Source organism: Sus scrofa, chromosome 10 (genome assembly GCF_000003025.6).
Source record: "Sus scrofa isolate TJ Tabasco breed Duroc chromosome 10, Sscrofa11.1, whole genome shotgun sequence".
Taxonomy (NCBI): domain Eukaryota; kingdom Metazoa; phylum Chordata; class Mammalia; order Artiodactyla; family Suidae; genus Sus; species Sus scrofa.
In genome coordinates this window covers 49,598,252-49,614,608 of record NC_010452.4, presented here as the reverse complement: position 1 = coordinate 49,614,608, position 16,357 = coordinate 49,598,252, and the positions used below count along the sequence as shown (strand labels likewise).

The 16,357-nt window shown below is 37.7% G+C and overlaps 1 protein-coding gene across 1 annotated transcript in view; it reads left to right on the top strand.

Annotated features, from left to right (window-relative positions):
- Positions 1-16,357, top strand: part of MYO3A (myosin IIIA) — a 231,457-nt gene that overhangs the window by 8,967 nt on the left and 206,133 nt on the right. The window contains 2 exon segments of the mRNA XM_021064905.1: positions 6,467-6,651; positions 9,941-10,075. Coding sequence (XP_020920564.1) covers positions 6,484-6,651; positions 9,941-10,075 — 303 coding nt within the window. The 5' untranslated portion in view covers positions 6,467-6,483.

Here is a 16,357-nt window from a genome sequence, read left to right as displayed (position 1 = left end):
GGATCCGAGCTGCGTCTTTGACCTGCACCACAGCTCATAGCATCACCAGATCCTTAACCCACTGAGCAAGGCCGGGGGTTGATCGTGCAACCTCATGGTTTGTGGTCAGATTCGTTTCCATTGCACCACGATGGGAACTCCAAGAGTTTTTAGTTTTTATGAAGTCCCACTTACTTATTTTTTCCTCTTGCCTGTGCTTTGGTGTCATATCCAAGGAATTATTGCCAGATCCAGTGTCATGAAGATTTCCCCCTATATTTTCTTCTAAGTTTTATAGTTTTAGTTCTTATATTTAGGTCTTTGGTCCATTTGTGTTAATTTTTCTTCTTGGCATGACATGAGGATTCAACTTCATTCTTTCAGATGGGGATTTCCAATTTTCTCAACATCATTTGCTAAAAAGACTATTTCCCCATTGAATGATCTTGGCAGTCTTATTGAAAACTGTTTGACCATATGTGTGAAGTTTTATTTCTGGACTGTCCATCTTATTCCATGGGTATGCATGTTTAGCTTTATGCCAGTAAAACAATGCTTTGATTACTGTAGCTTTGTAATAAGTTTTGAAAGTAGGACGTGTGAGACCTCCAACTTTATTCTTCTTTTAAAGAACTATTTGGGTTATTGGAAGTCCTTTGAGACTCTACGATTTTTGGATGGATTTTTTTTTTCTATTTTGCTAAAAATATCACTGGGGTTTTGGTAGGGAATGTGTTAAATCTGTAGATTGTTTTGGGCAGTACTCATTGACATTTTAATGTTGTCTTCCGATATGTGAACACGGGATGTCTTTCCATTTCTTGTGTCTTCTTTAATTTCTTTCATCATTGTTTTGTAGTTTTCACTGTATAAGTCTGTCACCTTCGTGGTTAAATTTATTCCTAGGTATTTTTTGGTGTTATTATAAATAGAATTATCTTCTTAATTTACTTTTCAGGTTCATAGTCAGTGTATGATCTTTGCATACATCCCGATTTTGCATCCCGTAACTTTCCTTAATCCATTTATTATTTCTACCAGTCTCTTTTTTGGTGGCTTCTTTAGATTTTCCTACATTCAAGATCAAGTCGTCTATGAATAGAGATAATTTTATTTTTCCTTTCCGACTTAGATGCCTTTTATTTCTTTTTCTTGATTTCTTGCTCTTGCTGAGACGTCCAGTCCTCTGTTGAATAGAAATGGCAAAAGTAGGCATCCTCACCCAGATAGTACTTATAAAGTACTTCCTGTTAGGCCAGTCACGGATTTAGGATCTTTGGAATACATCCGTGAACAACCTGAATAAAATTTTAGCCCTAGCCCTCTTAGAGCTTACAGCCCAGTAGCAGAGAAAAAAATAATAAATGAAACATCATAAATAGGAAATAATGTCATTGCAAAGAGGTAATAAGTGTTATGAAAACAGGGCAGGCTTGTAAGGGGGACCAAGAGTTGGGGAGTAGGATGGGTTGGAGGAGGGCAGGTTTTAAATAGGATGGTAAGGGTAGGACTTATTGAAAGGCCATGGCTAGTGTAAGACGAAGGAAATGCAGGAGGAAACCAGGTGGATGTCTGGAGAACAGCATTCCAAGCAGAGGGAAGAGACAGCCCAATGAGGGATTGTCCTGCTGTGTTTTAGAATGAGCCTGACCGCAGTTTGATTACTTTAATAAAGAAGAATTAAGTGCAGGTTTACAAAAGCAGTCAGAAGAATTGCTGCGATGAGTGTTAAGATCCTGAAGTAAGATACTTTTTTAAAATATTATGGTCTTTTTTCCTATCGCACACACATATAAAAACTCTTCAATAGCTCATTATATAATCAGCTAAACAAGATGAATTTTTATTTTTAAAATGTAGCTTTAGTATCTTTACGTATTATGGTAAATACATATATCAAAATACAGTAGATATATATGTCAAAAGTAATTCTTTACCTTAGTCATGTAACTAAGAACAATTTATATGTTTGAGTTCTGTGAGCCTACTTGTTGGAAGTTTTGTTTGTTTTAAATAAAATTCAACCTAGGGTATTCAGTTTTCCAAGATGCTTGTGCTTTTGTCATTCTGTGATTATTGTTTTATAATGTAGCAATGCACTGCTTTAAATATTTATCTTACTGAGACCCATTAAAGAGGAAATGCTATTTTAGACAAACTCTTTCTTGTTTAATGTCTGGCTCCAAACCTGCTAATTTTCTTTATCTTTTCATGATACTTCAGAATTAATTGCTTTACTTGGGCTACCATGGTGCTTTATGCATATTTTTGTTATCTATCACTTTTCATAATATAGTTACATATTTATGTATCTATCTCATAAGTTGCCTGTCTTTGTACTCTCAAAACTCTAAATTACTTTGCACATATTTGTGTTCAATTATGTTTTTTAAGGTTTTATTGAAGTATGGTTGGTTTGCAAGGTTGTGATAAATTTCTGCTGTACAACAAAGTGATTCAATTATACATATCCATTCTCTTTCAGATTCTTTCCCACTTAGATGGTTACAAAATATTGGATGGAGTTCTCTGTACTATACAGCAGGTCCCAGTTGCCCAGTCATTCCATATACCTCATTGTGCATATGCCAGTCCCACACCCCTGGTCCACCACCTGCCCTGCACCTGTACCCTTTGGTAACCATACGTTTTTCAAAGTCTGTAAGTCTGTATTTCTCTTCTGCAAATAACTTCATTTGTATCCTGTTTTCAGATTCCACATATAAGTGATCACACATGATGTCTGTCTTTCACTGTCTGACTAACTTCATATGATAATTTCTAGGTCCATCCATGTTGCTGCAGATGGCATTATTTCATTATTTTTTATGGTTGAGTAATATTCCATTGTATGCATGTACCATCTCTTCTTTAGCCATTCCTCTGTCTGTGGCCATTTAGATTGCTTCCATGTCTTGGCTGTTGCAAATAGCGCTGCAGTGAACAATGGGATGTATGTATCTTTTTGAATTATGGTTTTCTCTGACTAGATGCCCAGTAATAGGATCGCTGGATTATATGGTAATTCTATTTTTAGTTTCTTGAGGAACTTTCATACTGTTTTCCATAGTGGTTGCACCAATTCCCACCAACAGTGTAAGAGGGTTCACTTTTCTCCACAGTCTCTCCAGCATTTATTGTTTGTACACTTTTTGATGATGGCTATTCTGGCTGGTGTAAGGTGGTACCACACAGTTTTGATTTGCAGTTTGCTAACAATGAGCGATGTTGTGCATCTTTTCATGTGTTTTTTTGGCATCTGTATGTCTTCTTTGGAGAAATGTCTAGTTAGATCTTCTGCCCACTTTTGATTGGGTTGTTTTTTTGATATTGAGCTGCAGGTGGTGATTGAATATTTTGGAGATTAATCCTTTGTCAGTTGCTTCATTTGCAGATACTTTCTCCTATTCCCTGGGTTGTCTTTCTTTTTGATTATAGTTTCCTTTGCTTTGCAAAAACTTTTAAAGTTAATGAGGTCTCATTTGTTTATTTTTGTTTTTATTTTCATTACTCTGGGAGGTGATTCTGAGAAGATATTTCTACCGTTTATATCAGAGAGTGTTCTGCCTATGTTTTCCTCTGAGAGTTTTATAGTAACTGGTGCTCAGTTATTTTTAATTTAGTTCGTATACCTGTATAAAGACTAACAGTTAATTCCTGATATTTAGAGAAGCAGTAATTAAAATTGTGTTCAATAACATTACCAGTTTAAAAGCAATATTCCATAAAATGAATGTTTTTCCTGGTTGAAAACTCCTGTTTCAGACATTTAATAAGATTTAATTTGGTCTTTTGGTCCAACTTTTACATTATATGGATGGCATAAATGCTTATTTGCATGACTCAAGTAGATAGATGTAAAAAGTAGTTATCTTGTCACTGATTATGAAATCCCTAAAGTGGATGATTATTACTGATTACCTCCTACTTGTTCCTTTGCATTTGGATCAAAAGCACAAATTTCATAAAGAGTAAGTGTTCTAAGAACTATTCATAAGTGTGTTTTTTATGTAGTGATGTAATTTTCAGAGGCATTCATAGCCATTTACTGGATGATGTCCCCTTAAATATAATGAATCAGGCTATGAGCCTTATTTTGTTTAGCTTTTCAAATTCTTTTCAGCATCTCCTAATCCTCACTTTTCTCTCTCTCCCATTTAAAAACTTTTTTTGAAGAACTGTGTTGATTCACTTATTCAGCAGCTATGTATTTAACATCTCCTATATGGCAGGCACAGAGTTAGGCATTATTAGATTTGTGAGTAAACAAGATAAGTAAGGTCTCTGAAGTAAGGTCTCTGCCGTCAAAAGTAGCAGATAAATAACCATTTGCCTATTTAGCTAGTGTCTACTAATGTCTAGCAACTGTGTTAGGCATCGTTCTGGCGACTGTGGAAACGTGGTAAAAATAACAATCTTTACCCTGTGTAGCTTGCATTCTGATGGAGGGATAAAATGTGCAGGGAAGACCTTTCTAAGAATGTGATATTTGAGCTGAGAGGTGAAGGATGAGATGGAGCTGAAGAAAAGGACTAAATGAAGTCAAACAGCAATTATTGATGATAATTGAATGAACACCTTGTTTTTGATGTATGTAGGTTTGTAGATTTGTGATGAGAAGATTGAGTTTTTTATTGCTTCCATTTTTTGTTTTTACTTAATCATTAAGCAAAAGCATCAGTGGGAGGGGATAAAGACAGCAAAGAGGGAACAGGCTGAGGAGAGAGATCACTGTGAAATAGCCACGAGAGAAAGGAATATACAAACCAGGGAGGGGCAGTAGGATGTTGAGTTTTTGTTCCTGAATTTAAAGTGAAACCCTTCAGCATGGTTGTGTGGCTTCTCCAGGCACAGGCACAGGTGTGAAGAAGATAAAGGGTTTTACCAAAGTTGGTTTTTAACCCCAGGAGACTGGTGGTAGAGAAAGAGAGGAACAAGAGTGCTGAAGGCATTTGCAAGGAAGTCCTAATAATTCAGTTTATACTGGGGAAGGAGTAAGCGAAGAGGGAATAAAGACTGAAGAGACTTGATGGCTAAAAAGAAAGTGAGGAATCAACAGGCTGGGTGAGGTTTAAAGTTGTGATCAGACAAGTGAATTTCATGGGCTAATATTATGTAATATTAGTGCATATTAAGAGATATGTTTCTATGCGTATGCATACACATACAAGCACAACTGTAGTCAGTTTTATAACTTCAAAAGAGTTAGGTTTTGCATAGATAACTGAAAAATTCTGAGGACTGCCACAGTTCTGGTTCCTCCTTCTGTTCCTTTTTCTTTGTAATTTTATACAAATGGTTAAATGTCATATAAGGAGAACATGAAAAGTTAAAAGCACTGCTTGGAAGATCTTATCTCAGGTTACATATAAAATCTTCTTTTTAAAGTCACTTGACCTCTTTAGCCATATTCTAATTATTTCCACACTGTGCCAGGTGCTGGGCATTCAGTAATAACAGATCAGGGTGGGTTCAGAGTGCTCTTGGAGTGTGGAGGTGGGAATGCAGCCCCAGTGGGATGGAGAGTGGTTGTTTGGAGGAAATGACATCCAAGCTAAGATATGAAAAGATTAAGCAGGATTTAGAAATTTAGCAAGGAAACCACAAGCAGAAGCAGGAGGAAATACATGTTGGAGTTCCCGTTCCTGTCATGGCCCAATGGTTAACGAATCTGACTAGGAACCACAAGGTTGCGGGTTCGATCCCTGGCCTCGCTCAGTGGGTTAAGGATCTGTCTTGGCCGTGAGCTGTGGTGTAGGTTGCAAACGTGGCTTGGATCCTGCGTTGCTGTGGCTCTGGCCTAGGCCAGTGGCTACAGCTCCGATTCGACCCCTAGCCTGGGAACCTCCATATGCTGCAGGAGCAGCCCTAGAATAAAGACCAAAAAAAAATAAAAAAGAAAAGATCCTTAAGTGAGAAGGAATTGACCTGAGGGATCCCAAGGGGCTGTATTGTAGTGTCTGAGGGAAGATTGTTGAGACATGAGGCTAGGAAATGAAGCAAGGACCATATTTTAAAGGACGTGGTAGGTTATGTGAAAGAAATTTCACCCTAGAAGCAATGGGGGACCAGTTACTGGGTTTTATATAGAACAGTGATAAAAAACACAATCATTTTAAAGTGTGGGGTTTGTTTTGATGAAGAAGTTGAAGTTTATCTAAGATTCGTTCTAAAATTCTTTATTCATGGAGTCTAAAGCAGTGAATCAAAGTGATTTAAATGTGCCTCTTATTTTCATCTGAAAATAATTTATAGCAATACGGGACTGTATTGAGCCTAGAAAGCTTTGTTTACAAAGCATTATTAAACTCATATTAATCTGTTTGCAAAAAAGAGTTGAAATTAAAATTTTCTGTGACTCTGAGTACATTTGGTTCTGAGGTGTATTTTCCATCATGTCAGTAAAAATATTAATTTCCCGTGAGTTTGTGTGTCATTTAATATCACCAATCACATATAGATGAAGGTCTGTACTTTTTCTCTCCAGTGATTTAAACTTTGGAGATGCTTCCATTAATTGGAAAAACAATTATCTTTGATAACTTTCCTGATCCTTCTGATACCTGGGAAATCACTGAAACGATCGGCAAAGGAACATATGGAAAAGTTTTTAAAGTGTTGAATAAGAAAAATGGTCAAAAAGCAGCAGTCAAAATTCTGGATCCAATTCATGTGAGTCACATTGAGTTTTTTTTTTTTTTTTTCCTGCTAATAAACTTTTTAAAAATCTGTATTAAACAGTGAAAAAGTGTAGGTATCTTACCTTGTGTATTTATCACAATGTCATTTATAATTTGAAGGAAAAAAGTCTACTGGTTAGATTTTCCTCCTTTATATGCTTAACATTTATAATAGGGCCCAACAAATATTTGATAGATGAATAAATGTATAATACAAATAAGTGAATAAATAAATATAACTCTCAGAGTTTCCGCTGTGGCGCAGCAGGTTAAGGATCCAGCATTGTCTCTGCAGCAGCTCAGTTGCTTCTGAGGCCCAGGGTTGATCCCTGCCCACACAGTGATTTAAGTATCCAGCACTGCCACAGCTGCAGTGTAAGTTGCAGCTGTGGCTCAGATTCATCTCTGGCCCAGAAACTTCCATAAGCCGCAGGTGAGGCAGTCAATCAATCAGTCTCTCAACAACTCAACAGTGAAGACTTAATATTATTTTAGATTTCATGAAGTTGTCAGAATACAGACTCATGGGTCTAGAAATAATCCCAAAATGTGGTCTTGACCAGCTCTCCTTTTCTTCCTGTTTGCTTAGTTTTCAGGTGGAATTCTTCTTATACCAAACCAGAAATAATTTTTGAAAATTAAATTTCTTTCAAAGACGGTAAATTAATTTTCATGTCTGCTTAAGTGATTCCAAAGAAAAATGGTTCTCCTTTATAATTGAGGCGGGGGAGGTGAGGTTCCTTGTGAAGAATTGAATTTCAGGTCCAGTCCTTATGGCCTCTTTTTCAGCAATGTCCCAATGGGCTCCTCCTTCGCTTTTTGCGGAATAGCAGCTATGATGCTATGAGGGAACTGTGTCTTTCTTTGCCTTTAAGAGCATGAGGAGATGGATGAAATTCCTTTTTTCTGGGAGTGAGGACTGGATGTTTGGGAGCATTTTCAGCTATTGGGACATATGTAGCAGTCTCCCATATAACTTAGGGAAGCCAGAATAATCTCAGTGATCCCAAATCCCCATATCTCTTTGAGAGCAATTCTCCATTTATTCAACTCCTGCACACGTGATGGGCGTGCGGCTTGATGGAAAGAATGTGATACATATGGGGAGGGCATCGGAGTCCTTATACTTGTCACAGCTCTTATACTCACAAACTGTAGGATCCTGCAAAAGGTCTTTGGGCCTCTATTCATCTTGGGGTTGCTTTCTTTTTTGGTAGTTGATTTCTACTAAATCCATTAAAGCAATGGAGTTCCCGTCGTGGCTCAGTGGTTAATGAATCCAACTAGGAACCATGAGGTTGCCAGTTAGATCCCTCAGTGGGTTAAGGATCTGGCATTGCTGTGAGCTGTGGTATAAGTCACAGATGTGGCTTGGATCTGGTGTTGCTGTGATTCTGGCATAGGCCAGCAGCTGTAGCTCCGATTCAACTCCTAGCCTGGGAACCTCCATATGCTGCGGGTACAGCCTTCAAAAGACAAAAAAGACAAAAACAAAAAACAAAAAACCCCAACATTGTTTCATGGCAAGGAGTGTGGGGGTTTCTTTTCAAGTAGTAAATTAGATGCACTGGAGGGAGAAAAGGAGGAATGCTTTTCCCAGACTTAGCTGATGCTGCTGGTCTTCATGTTCCCCTGTTGCAACGTTCTTAGCGTTTAACTGAGGGAAGAGAGACACAAATTAAGCTGTACCGAAATAACTGTACCTCTGGTCTTTGCAATTATGGGTCTGTCCTTTGGTCTTTGTTATTATGGGTTGGGGTTCATGGTGGCAAGAAAAGGGCTCCAGCCTGATCCCAATGTCTAGCCCCATAATCAGTGTTTCTCTCCCATTCTTCTGCTTCTTATGGACAAAACAGATGGCTTGTGAATATACAAGTGGTCTATATTCTTTAATAATTTACTCGTGTTTGGTATACTACTAACCTTATAAGTCATGTTTCATTCTATTATTTTAATTAAACAGCTTAATTTTATAACTATAGCCTGAAATATGTTCTTCTGCTATTATTCTTGTCATAGTATGTATACATTTTCCTAAGAATTATTTGTTTACTCTTCATTCATCTTGCCACAAGTCAAATAAAAAAAGATTTATAGCCAAGAGATTATGATCTTAATAAAATAAATTTAAATGCATCCAAGCATTTTACAGGGTGACTTTTTTATTAAAAGAGTCTTGCTGTTATGGATTTTGAACTAATAATCTTCTCTCCAAGAAAGGGAGGAAATGAGCAGATCTAGAAGGTAGTAGTCGGTGGACTAGTCCTGGATCTCACACTAACCAGCTTTGTGATTCTAACTGCCCTGAGCTTTAGTTTCTTCCCCTCAGACTAGACCTCTGCTCTAAAATTCTTTCCAGCTCTGTGATTCCATGATTCTGTGCTAAAACACTATGGACCTTAAATATTGGAAGCCTTTTTTCTTTCCTTTTTTTTTTTTTTTTTTTTTTTTTTGGCTTTTTAGGGCTGTACCCATGGTCTATGAAAGTTCCCAGGGTAGGGTAGGGTCAGAGCTACAGCTGCTGGCATACACCACAGCTCACAGCAACACTGGATCCTTAACCCACAAAGCAAGGCCAGGGATCAACCCTGCATCCTCATGAAGTACTAGTTGGATTTGTTACCCCTGAGCCACAACAGGAACTCCTAGAAGGCTTTTTCTATTTATGACTCTGAGTTGTTTCATGTTCATGTGGTTTTCTAGAAACATGACCAAGTGACGTCATGCCCAGCTTGCGTTTTTATGACAGGCTAACAACATATTCTACTTCGAATGGACTTTCAGCTAAATAAAGGCTATATGTCATCTTATATCATTTAATTCTGTTTCACTTTGGGGGAAACGTAGGAGTTTATTGCATGTATGACTAGTTTTTGGCAGGCTTTGAATATCCTGCACTTCAAAATGAGAAGCAAAATGAACCAGCTAAAAGTTTTCATTTCAAATCAGTTTCCATTTAAATAAAGTTAAAACTACAAAAAAAAAAAAGGAAAATCATCCAGAGTAGCTTTCCATATATGTTGCACACAAAAATAGCCTTCTATTTATTCCTTTTCAATGAAACTTATGTAATTACAGATATATCTGATTAGCAGAAAAATCACAATTTCTCTCCTTAAACTGTAATGAGAAATTTCAGTACATAATACCAAGCACAATAAAAAACTATTCCAACCTTGCTCTGAAAAAATAGAATTCTATACTTGGTAGTCTAAATTATGCTTTGTTGCCTTTATTGATGTTTCTCTCACAGTTCTCTTCTTCTGACTTTTCGAAATTAGGATATTGATGAGGAGATTGAAGCAGAATACAACATATTGAAAGCACTTTCTGACCACCCTAATGTGGTCAGATTCTATGGCATGTACTTTAAAAAGGATAAAATAAATGGAGATAAACTGTGGTTGGTCCTTGAGGTAAGTGCTTCAACATTATTTTATGGGTGGAAATTTGCCATGTATTCTTGGAATGACTTAACTGTTTGCATAACATCAACTTCATAAAGTCATTATTCTAATATATTTCTGACTGGTCACATCCTTAGTGGAGTGCTGTGCCCAGTTCTGGCTTTGCCATCTTAAGACACCTCAAGAAATTTAATTAATTAAAGATGAAGAGAAAATGTTTCCATCATAAAATACTGAAGAAACTAGGATTATTTTTCTGGCAAAGTAACAAGCAAAAAGGGAACTTCATTATAAGTTTTATTTATTCATTCATACATTGTTCAACTAGACTGAGGCTCAGTGCCAGGTGCTGTGATACAAGAAAAAATTAATGTAGCTGAAGCTTCATTAGACATGGTGAACTGCTGATTTCTTCTTCTGGCTTCATTGAATACTAATGACATAAACTAAGATATAAACTGCAGAACCAGGTACCCTCGGCTCTCCGTATCTGCAGAGTCCACATGGTTGGATTCCAACAGCCGTGATCCACGGCTAGAGAGGGTCAACTGTATTTACATTTATGGGGGGGGGAACCTTCCTAGAAATGATGTTGAATACTGAATAAGTTGCCAGATGGAAACTGTTGAGCCTGCCTTTTTTTTTTTTTTGTCTTTTTGTCTTTTTAGGGCCGCACCCATGGCATGTGGAGGTTCCCAGGCTAGAGGTCTAATCAGAGCTGTTGCTGCCAGCCTATGCCAAAGCCACAGCAATGCCAGATCCAAGCTGTGTCTGTGACCTATACCACAGCACATGGCAACGTCGGATTCTTAACCCACTGAGCAAGGCCAGGGATCGAACCTGCAACCTTGTGGTTCCTAGTCGGGTTTGTTAACCACTGAGCCACCACGAGAACTCTGAGTCTGCCTTTTCAAATCCTGAAAGTGGGCTAGGACAGTTCTCTCCAATGCAGGAAGTACTACAAGGAGTCCAACTAAGGTAACTCCAGGCCTAGAAGAATGTAGTTTTTCTAATTTTCATTGAATATTTTTATTCAAGGTGAAGTCATCATTAATTCCAATAAAATTTATAAAATTCATAAAAAGCGGCTTTTTATAAAACTCAGGGCTAATAAAACTTTTATTTGACCACCTTAACAGCATCTACTTGTTGTATTCACATTATTTTATTAGCATTTGACTATATTTCTTTTTTGAAATGTGCCATTAGTTTTCCTGCAGTTCCTTTGGTTTTCCTGCATAATGAACATTGATAAATTATATTGTCTCCGAACTTTATATTTCTTCTAGTATGGTTTTTAAATGATTCTACAAATAGTGGTCATTGTAGAAAGTACTTGAAACTATAAGAACCTCTCTCAACGTAGACCATATTTCCTTCATCTTTTTTTTTGTTTGTTTGTTTGAAATGATTGACAGTATCACTTACGAAATTAGTCTATTTTTCCAGTACATATAATTTCAGATGATATAATCATTTTTATCTTTTAAAAAATCAATCCATTCACTTGATTAATTAAAAAAAAAACTGGTAGAACCAAAGGGATTGTAAAACAAAGCAGTACTAATGTGGGTCCAGGTTGGTGGGACTACCTTCTCCTGAGCAGGTGGGTCTGTACTTTTGCTGTGTGGATGGCTGTACCTGGAAGCAGGTGGTGGAGCTTCTCTATCTTTCATTTCCTAGTATGTACTCTGAATTGCGGCATAGTTATTAATTACATCTCTGGAACCCTACATCCTCCTGCACCATTTTGGAAGTCAGACAGGTATTTGACTTCTGCTATCTCTCAGTACTCACCTGGGGGCAGTCCACCGTTTCTGGATCCATTGACCTCTACTCCAAGGTCACTTCTCTGTCTTGCACATCATGTAGTTAGTTATGTGTCTTGCTCCCATTATCCACTGTACTGATGTCACCAGATCTTGAATCCCTTCAGTTCAGCTTCTCTGGGGAACGAAACCTACAGTCTCGTGTGTGTGTGTGTGGGTGTGTGTGTGTGTGTGTGTGTGTGTGTAGTGCTCAGACAGGCTCCTGGATGTTAGTATTCTATATGTGGTATATGTGGGGTAAGAGGGTGTCAAGCCTTTTGATTAGACCTCTGCAAGAGATCCCTTGCTTTCTGCACCCCACCCCCCACTTTCATTACTTCTTCACCCTGTCTGGGTTAAATATTTAGGTGATCTCAAAATAGCCGTCATCTAGCACTTTAGTTTGTGGCTTCCTCTGCGTTGCTAAATCTGTTACCACTCAGTCATCCGTGTTCCATGTTGAAGAATTTTGTTGAGATCTCTTCTCCTCTTCTCTCCCTTGTTATCTTTTCTCTTGTGGTTTTATACTTTTTAATATCTTTACTAGCATTTAATGGATATTTAGAGGAAATACATATGTTTAATCTGCCACCTTTAATTGAACCATAGCCTTTCAAAATTGTAAAATGGAATTTTCAAGAACCTTTTCAGAATCTGAAACTGGGTATTATTTTATAGATGTTTAAAAAACTTTTTAAAATTAACCAGTTGTGTTCTTTAAAGTTAGGCAATTTATTATGATTTCAGAATTATTTTGTATTTCTCAGTTTAGTTCAAGGTATCTTTATATTTTCAGTTAAATCACTCATTAAAACAAAGCAAATTTTTAGTCATCTTGTTGCTGAAATTTGGCCTTGGTCCACCAGTGTCAAATAGAAACAGGGAGACAGAGTTTTGGGTAAAGGAAAAAAAAAAAATAGCTTTTATTGCTTTGCCAGGCAAAGGAGGCCACAGCAGTTTAATGCCTTAGACTACGCCCTCCGTTGGGAAAGAATTGCAAGGAGTTTTGTAGTCTAAAAGGAGAAAGCCAGGGTTTCAAATAAGAATCAGGATTGGGGCAGGCATGCATTCTTCCTTGGGGGAATCTTAGTCATTGATGTTGACATCAGGAGATCTCAGCATGATCCTGTTGCTGAGAAGCGTTATTGCTTAGAATAACAGTACCTGCGAAAAGGGCATATTGATCAGAGATTAGAACAAACTAGGAAAGTTCCTGAAAAAACATGTGCTAATAATCTTTAACCCGCAGGCAGTTATGCTCAGGGTACCTAATCTTTAGCTCACAGGTGTTTGCGTTTAGGGTGCAGTCAAATGGGGGGGGGGAGGGGCAAGGGGAGAGAGAGAGAGAGAGAGAGAGAGAGAGAGAGAGAGAGAGAAGCAGAGGAAGGGCTCTAAGGCGTTTGTTGTTAAAGTATTCACTTCTAAAAGAAGCATAAGGAATGTAACTTTCCTCTTAGGCGTGTAAGATGCCTGCATCATTATGTGTATCCCTTGAGGGGAACCAGGAACCTGCCCCAAGGCTGTACTGTTGCTGCTTGTCTGTTCCTCGCTTGTCTTGGCATCCCCTCCATTCCCTGATGAACAATCTGATCCTGCCCCTTAGGACTCAGGGAAGGCCATGGAGGTGAATGAGGTCCGTTTTCTACACACAAGAAATGGGGGACACAGTGGCTTTTGTGCCCAGGAGCCACACGGGGCCCTGCTTGGTTATAATCTCAACATAATTTCCTAGGTAATAGACTATAAATTATTAACTTAAACCATTTTGCCATAAATTAATGGAGAATTTAATGCGTTGACTTCAAGTTTGTGTTTGTGTGCTTGAGATGTGATGCTCTGCAAATCCTTAATGCAGTCTTGAATACAATTTTGTATCTTTATATCCTTCAGAATATTTTCAACAGTTCATCCTTAATTTTTTCCATGTAGAGTCATTGGAAAATTAGCATTTGAAGAGTCAGTTGCTCTGCCTGCTGTAGATCTAAATGGGCAAGGACACAAGGTATAAATCTTTGCCCAGATTTAAAACGCTGAAGGAGATCAGCCATTGTCTTTTGTACCTAACAAATTCCTATTCTAATTATATCATCATTTCTCAGTATTATCACTCAGAGTTAGGTGGGAGTTGGAGACCCCTGGTCATAGTTAAATGTTCTTTGGAGAGAGCAGGAAAGATTGATTCATATGGTTCCGGAACATCCAGTACACGCGAGGTGGCTTTATGATATGATGAATTAGCAGAGACTTAACAGCTTCTTTGAATTTTGTCCTTATGTTTTATTATCAGGTGGAGGTATTGAGAATATCCTTAAAAGGCTTAAGAAAAAAGGATAAATGGTAATTTGTAAAAATAGTATTTCAGGGAGTTCCCATCATGGCGCAGTGGAAACTAATCCAACTAGGAACCTTGAGGTTGCGGGTTCGATCCCTGGCCTTGCTCAGTGGGTTAAGGATCTGGCTTTTCCGTGAGCTGTGATGTAGCTTGCAGATGTGGCTCAGATCTGGCATTGCTGTGGTTGTGGCATAGGCTGGCAGCAGCAGCTCCGATTAGACCCCTAGCCTGGGAACCTCCATATATCGCAGGTGCGGCCCTAAAAAGACAAAAGACAAAAATATATATATATATATATATAGTATTTCAGAAATCTGATCTGAATTCGCAAAGGGGGGGAACAATAAAGCAAAGAAGAAGTTGGCAAACTGTATGTGAGATCATTGATTTACATATGATCATTGATTTACATATGTAAATTAAACTAATTACATATACACATAAGTGGCTCGATGTACAATTACCTGATTTATAAACATGAATAGTGCAGGTGCTGCTTTAGAGGCACTTTCAGAAAATTAGCTTGTGGCATCAATACTTTATTCTGCAAAATGACTGCTAATTACACCTCTTATCATAAAAAGCCCCAATATATTATTTCACACGAGGATATCAAAAGGATGGCCACAGAGCATCTGTGGTGTTACCCACAGAGTCAGGCTAACATTGCTGGATTTCTAATGTGAATCTATGTGAAGAATGGAGGTCCTGAGCCATCAGTGACCCCCTTCAGTTTCAGCCTCGCATGTTATACAAGCTCCTGTCCAGAGATTTTTCATCATAAAAAAAAATTTTATTTTTCAGTCCAGAATTGAAAGCCCAAGAAGAGGATGACTTGCTCAGATTTTACTGGGTGGTCAATTTTCTCTATAATTTACTTGTGATTTTTGAATGATCGGTTTCACTTTGATACTGTTTATATCCTTCCTATATTCTTCTTTCATTTTGTTATGCTGTGAATTTTTGAGAATGAATGATATACAAGGCTCTGTTTAGGAATTATTTCCTTCTAAATGCTCTGTCCTTTTTTAGAACCGATCGAAGAACACTCGTTGCTAGCCCTTTGAAATTCCAATTACACATTTGTAATGAAACTACCTAAGAAGAAAAGGGTGGAAAGCTTTCTGCTGAGGAAACAGATATTTTTAAAATAAAACATCTATGAGAATTTTTATTGTCACTTAGTATTTTAGGTTTTCGTAATAACATTGGCATAAAGAGAGAACGAGTTTGTTTTTTTTTTGTTTTTTTGTTTTTTTTTTTTACTTATGCTTCATTTTGAAATACCATACTTAGATTAACTTCTCCTTATTTGGATCATATCTCGTGACTGACCTGCTTTGTAAAATACCTCTTCTTTTGCTTTGTGTTTCTGTTAACTCCTAGTATGTACTGCTAAGGGTCAGGAGCAGGATGGAGGGGACCCTTCGGAGTTTGGAGGGGGTTAGGTTTCTGCATATGCTTATCACTAAACTGGAAATACTGAAAAACAGAGTCAAAACTGAGTTGAATCAGTCTGGTGTTAGGCATTGCTACTCATGGCCATGCGGGGCAAAATTGAACTTTAACTGTCATTTCCCCCTTCTTGATTGGTTAAATAGCAACACCTTAAACACATAAGGAATCCAGACTTCAGTCTCAGATTCTGCTCGTCTAGTCTGTTCTCAGCCATAATGGAACCAAAACTCAAGCGTTAGGGCCTCTTGTCCGTCATAATCCAGTCTTAGCCGTAATTGTTCCTTTGGTGGTGGTACTGCAGTCTGCATTCTGTTATTTATCTGAATTGGTCCTGATTTGTTCATTCTTAATAGGGACTCTCCTTTCTCTTATCATGTGCCAATTACAGCAGTTTTTCTCTTTGAAATTATATCCCTTTCAAGAGATCAGAGACTAGAAATTACAGGTGGTCTATGGAAGCAGAGACATTCAGTAAATAGTCAGAACCTCTCAAATGCACATTTCTGGTAAGGGTAGTGGTTTTCATGGGTCTAAATACTGTTTTCGTATGTCATGCATTATTGGTTATTCTGTTTTTATATTTACATTTTGTAAGTAAGATACAGCCCATCATGAGAAAAGGTAACCAGAGGATGACAGAAAGAAAATGCACTATAATGAATGAGTGGTCACTCGTTGTTCAGCTGTTAACCC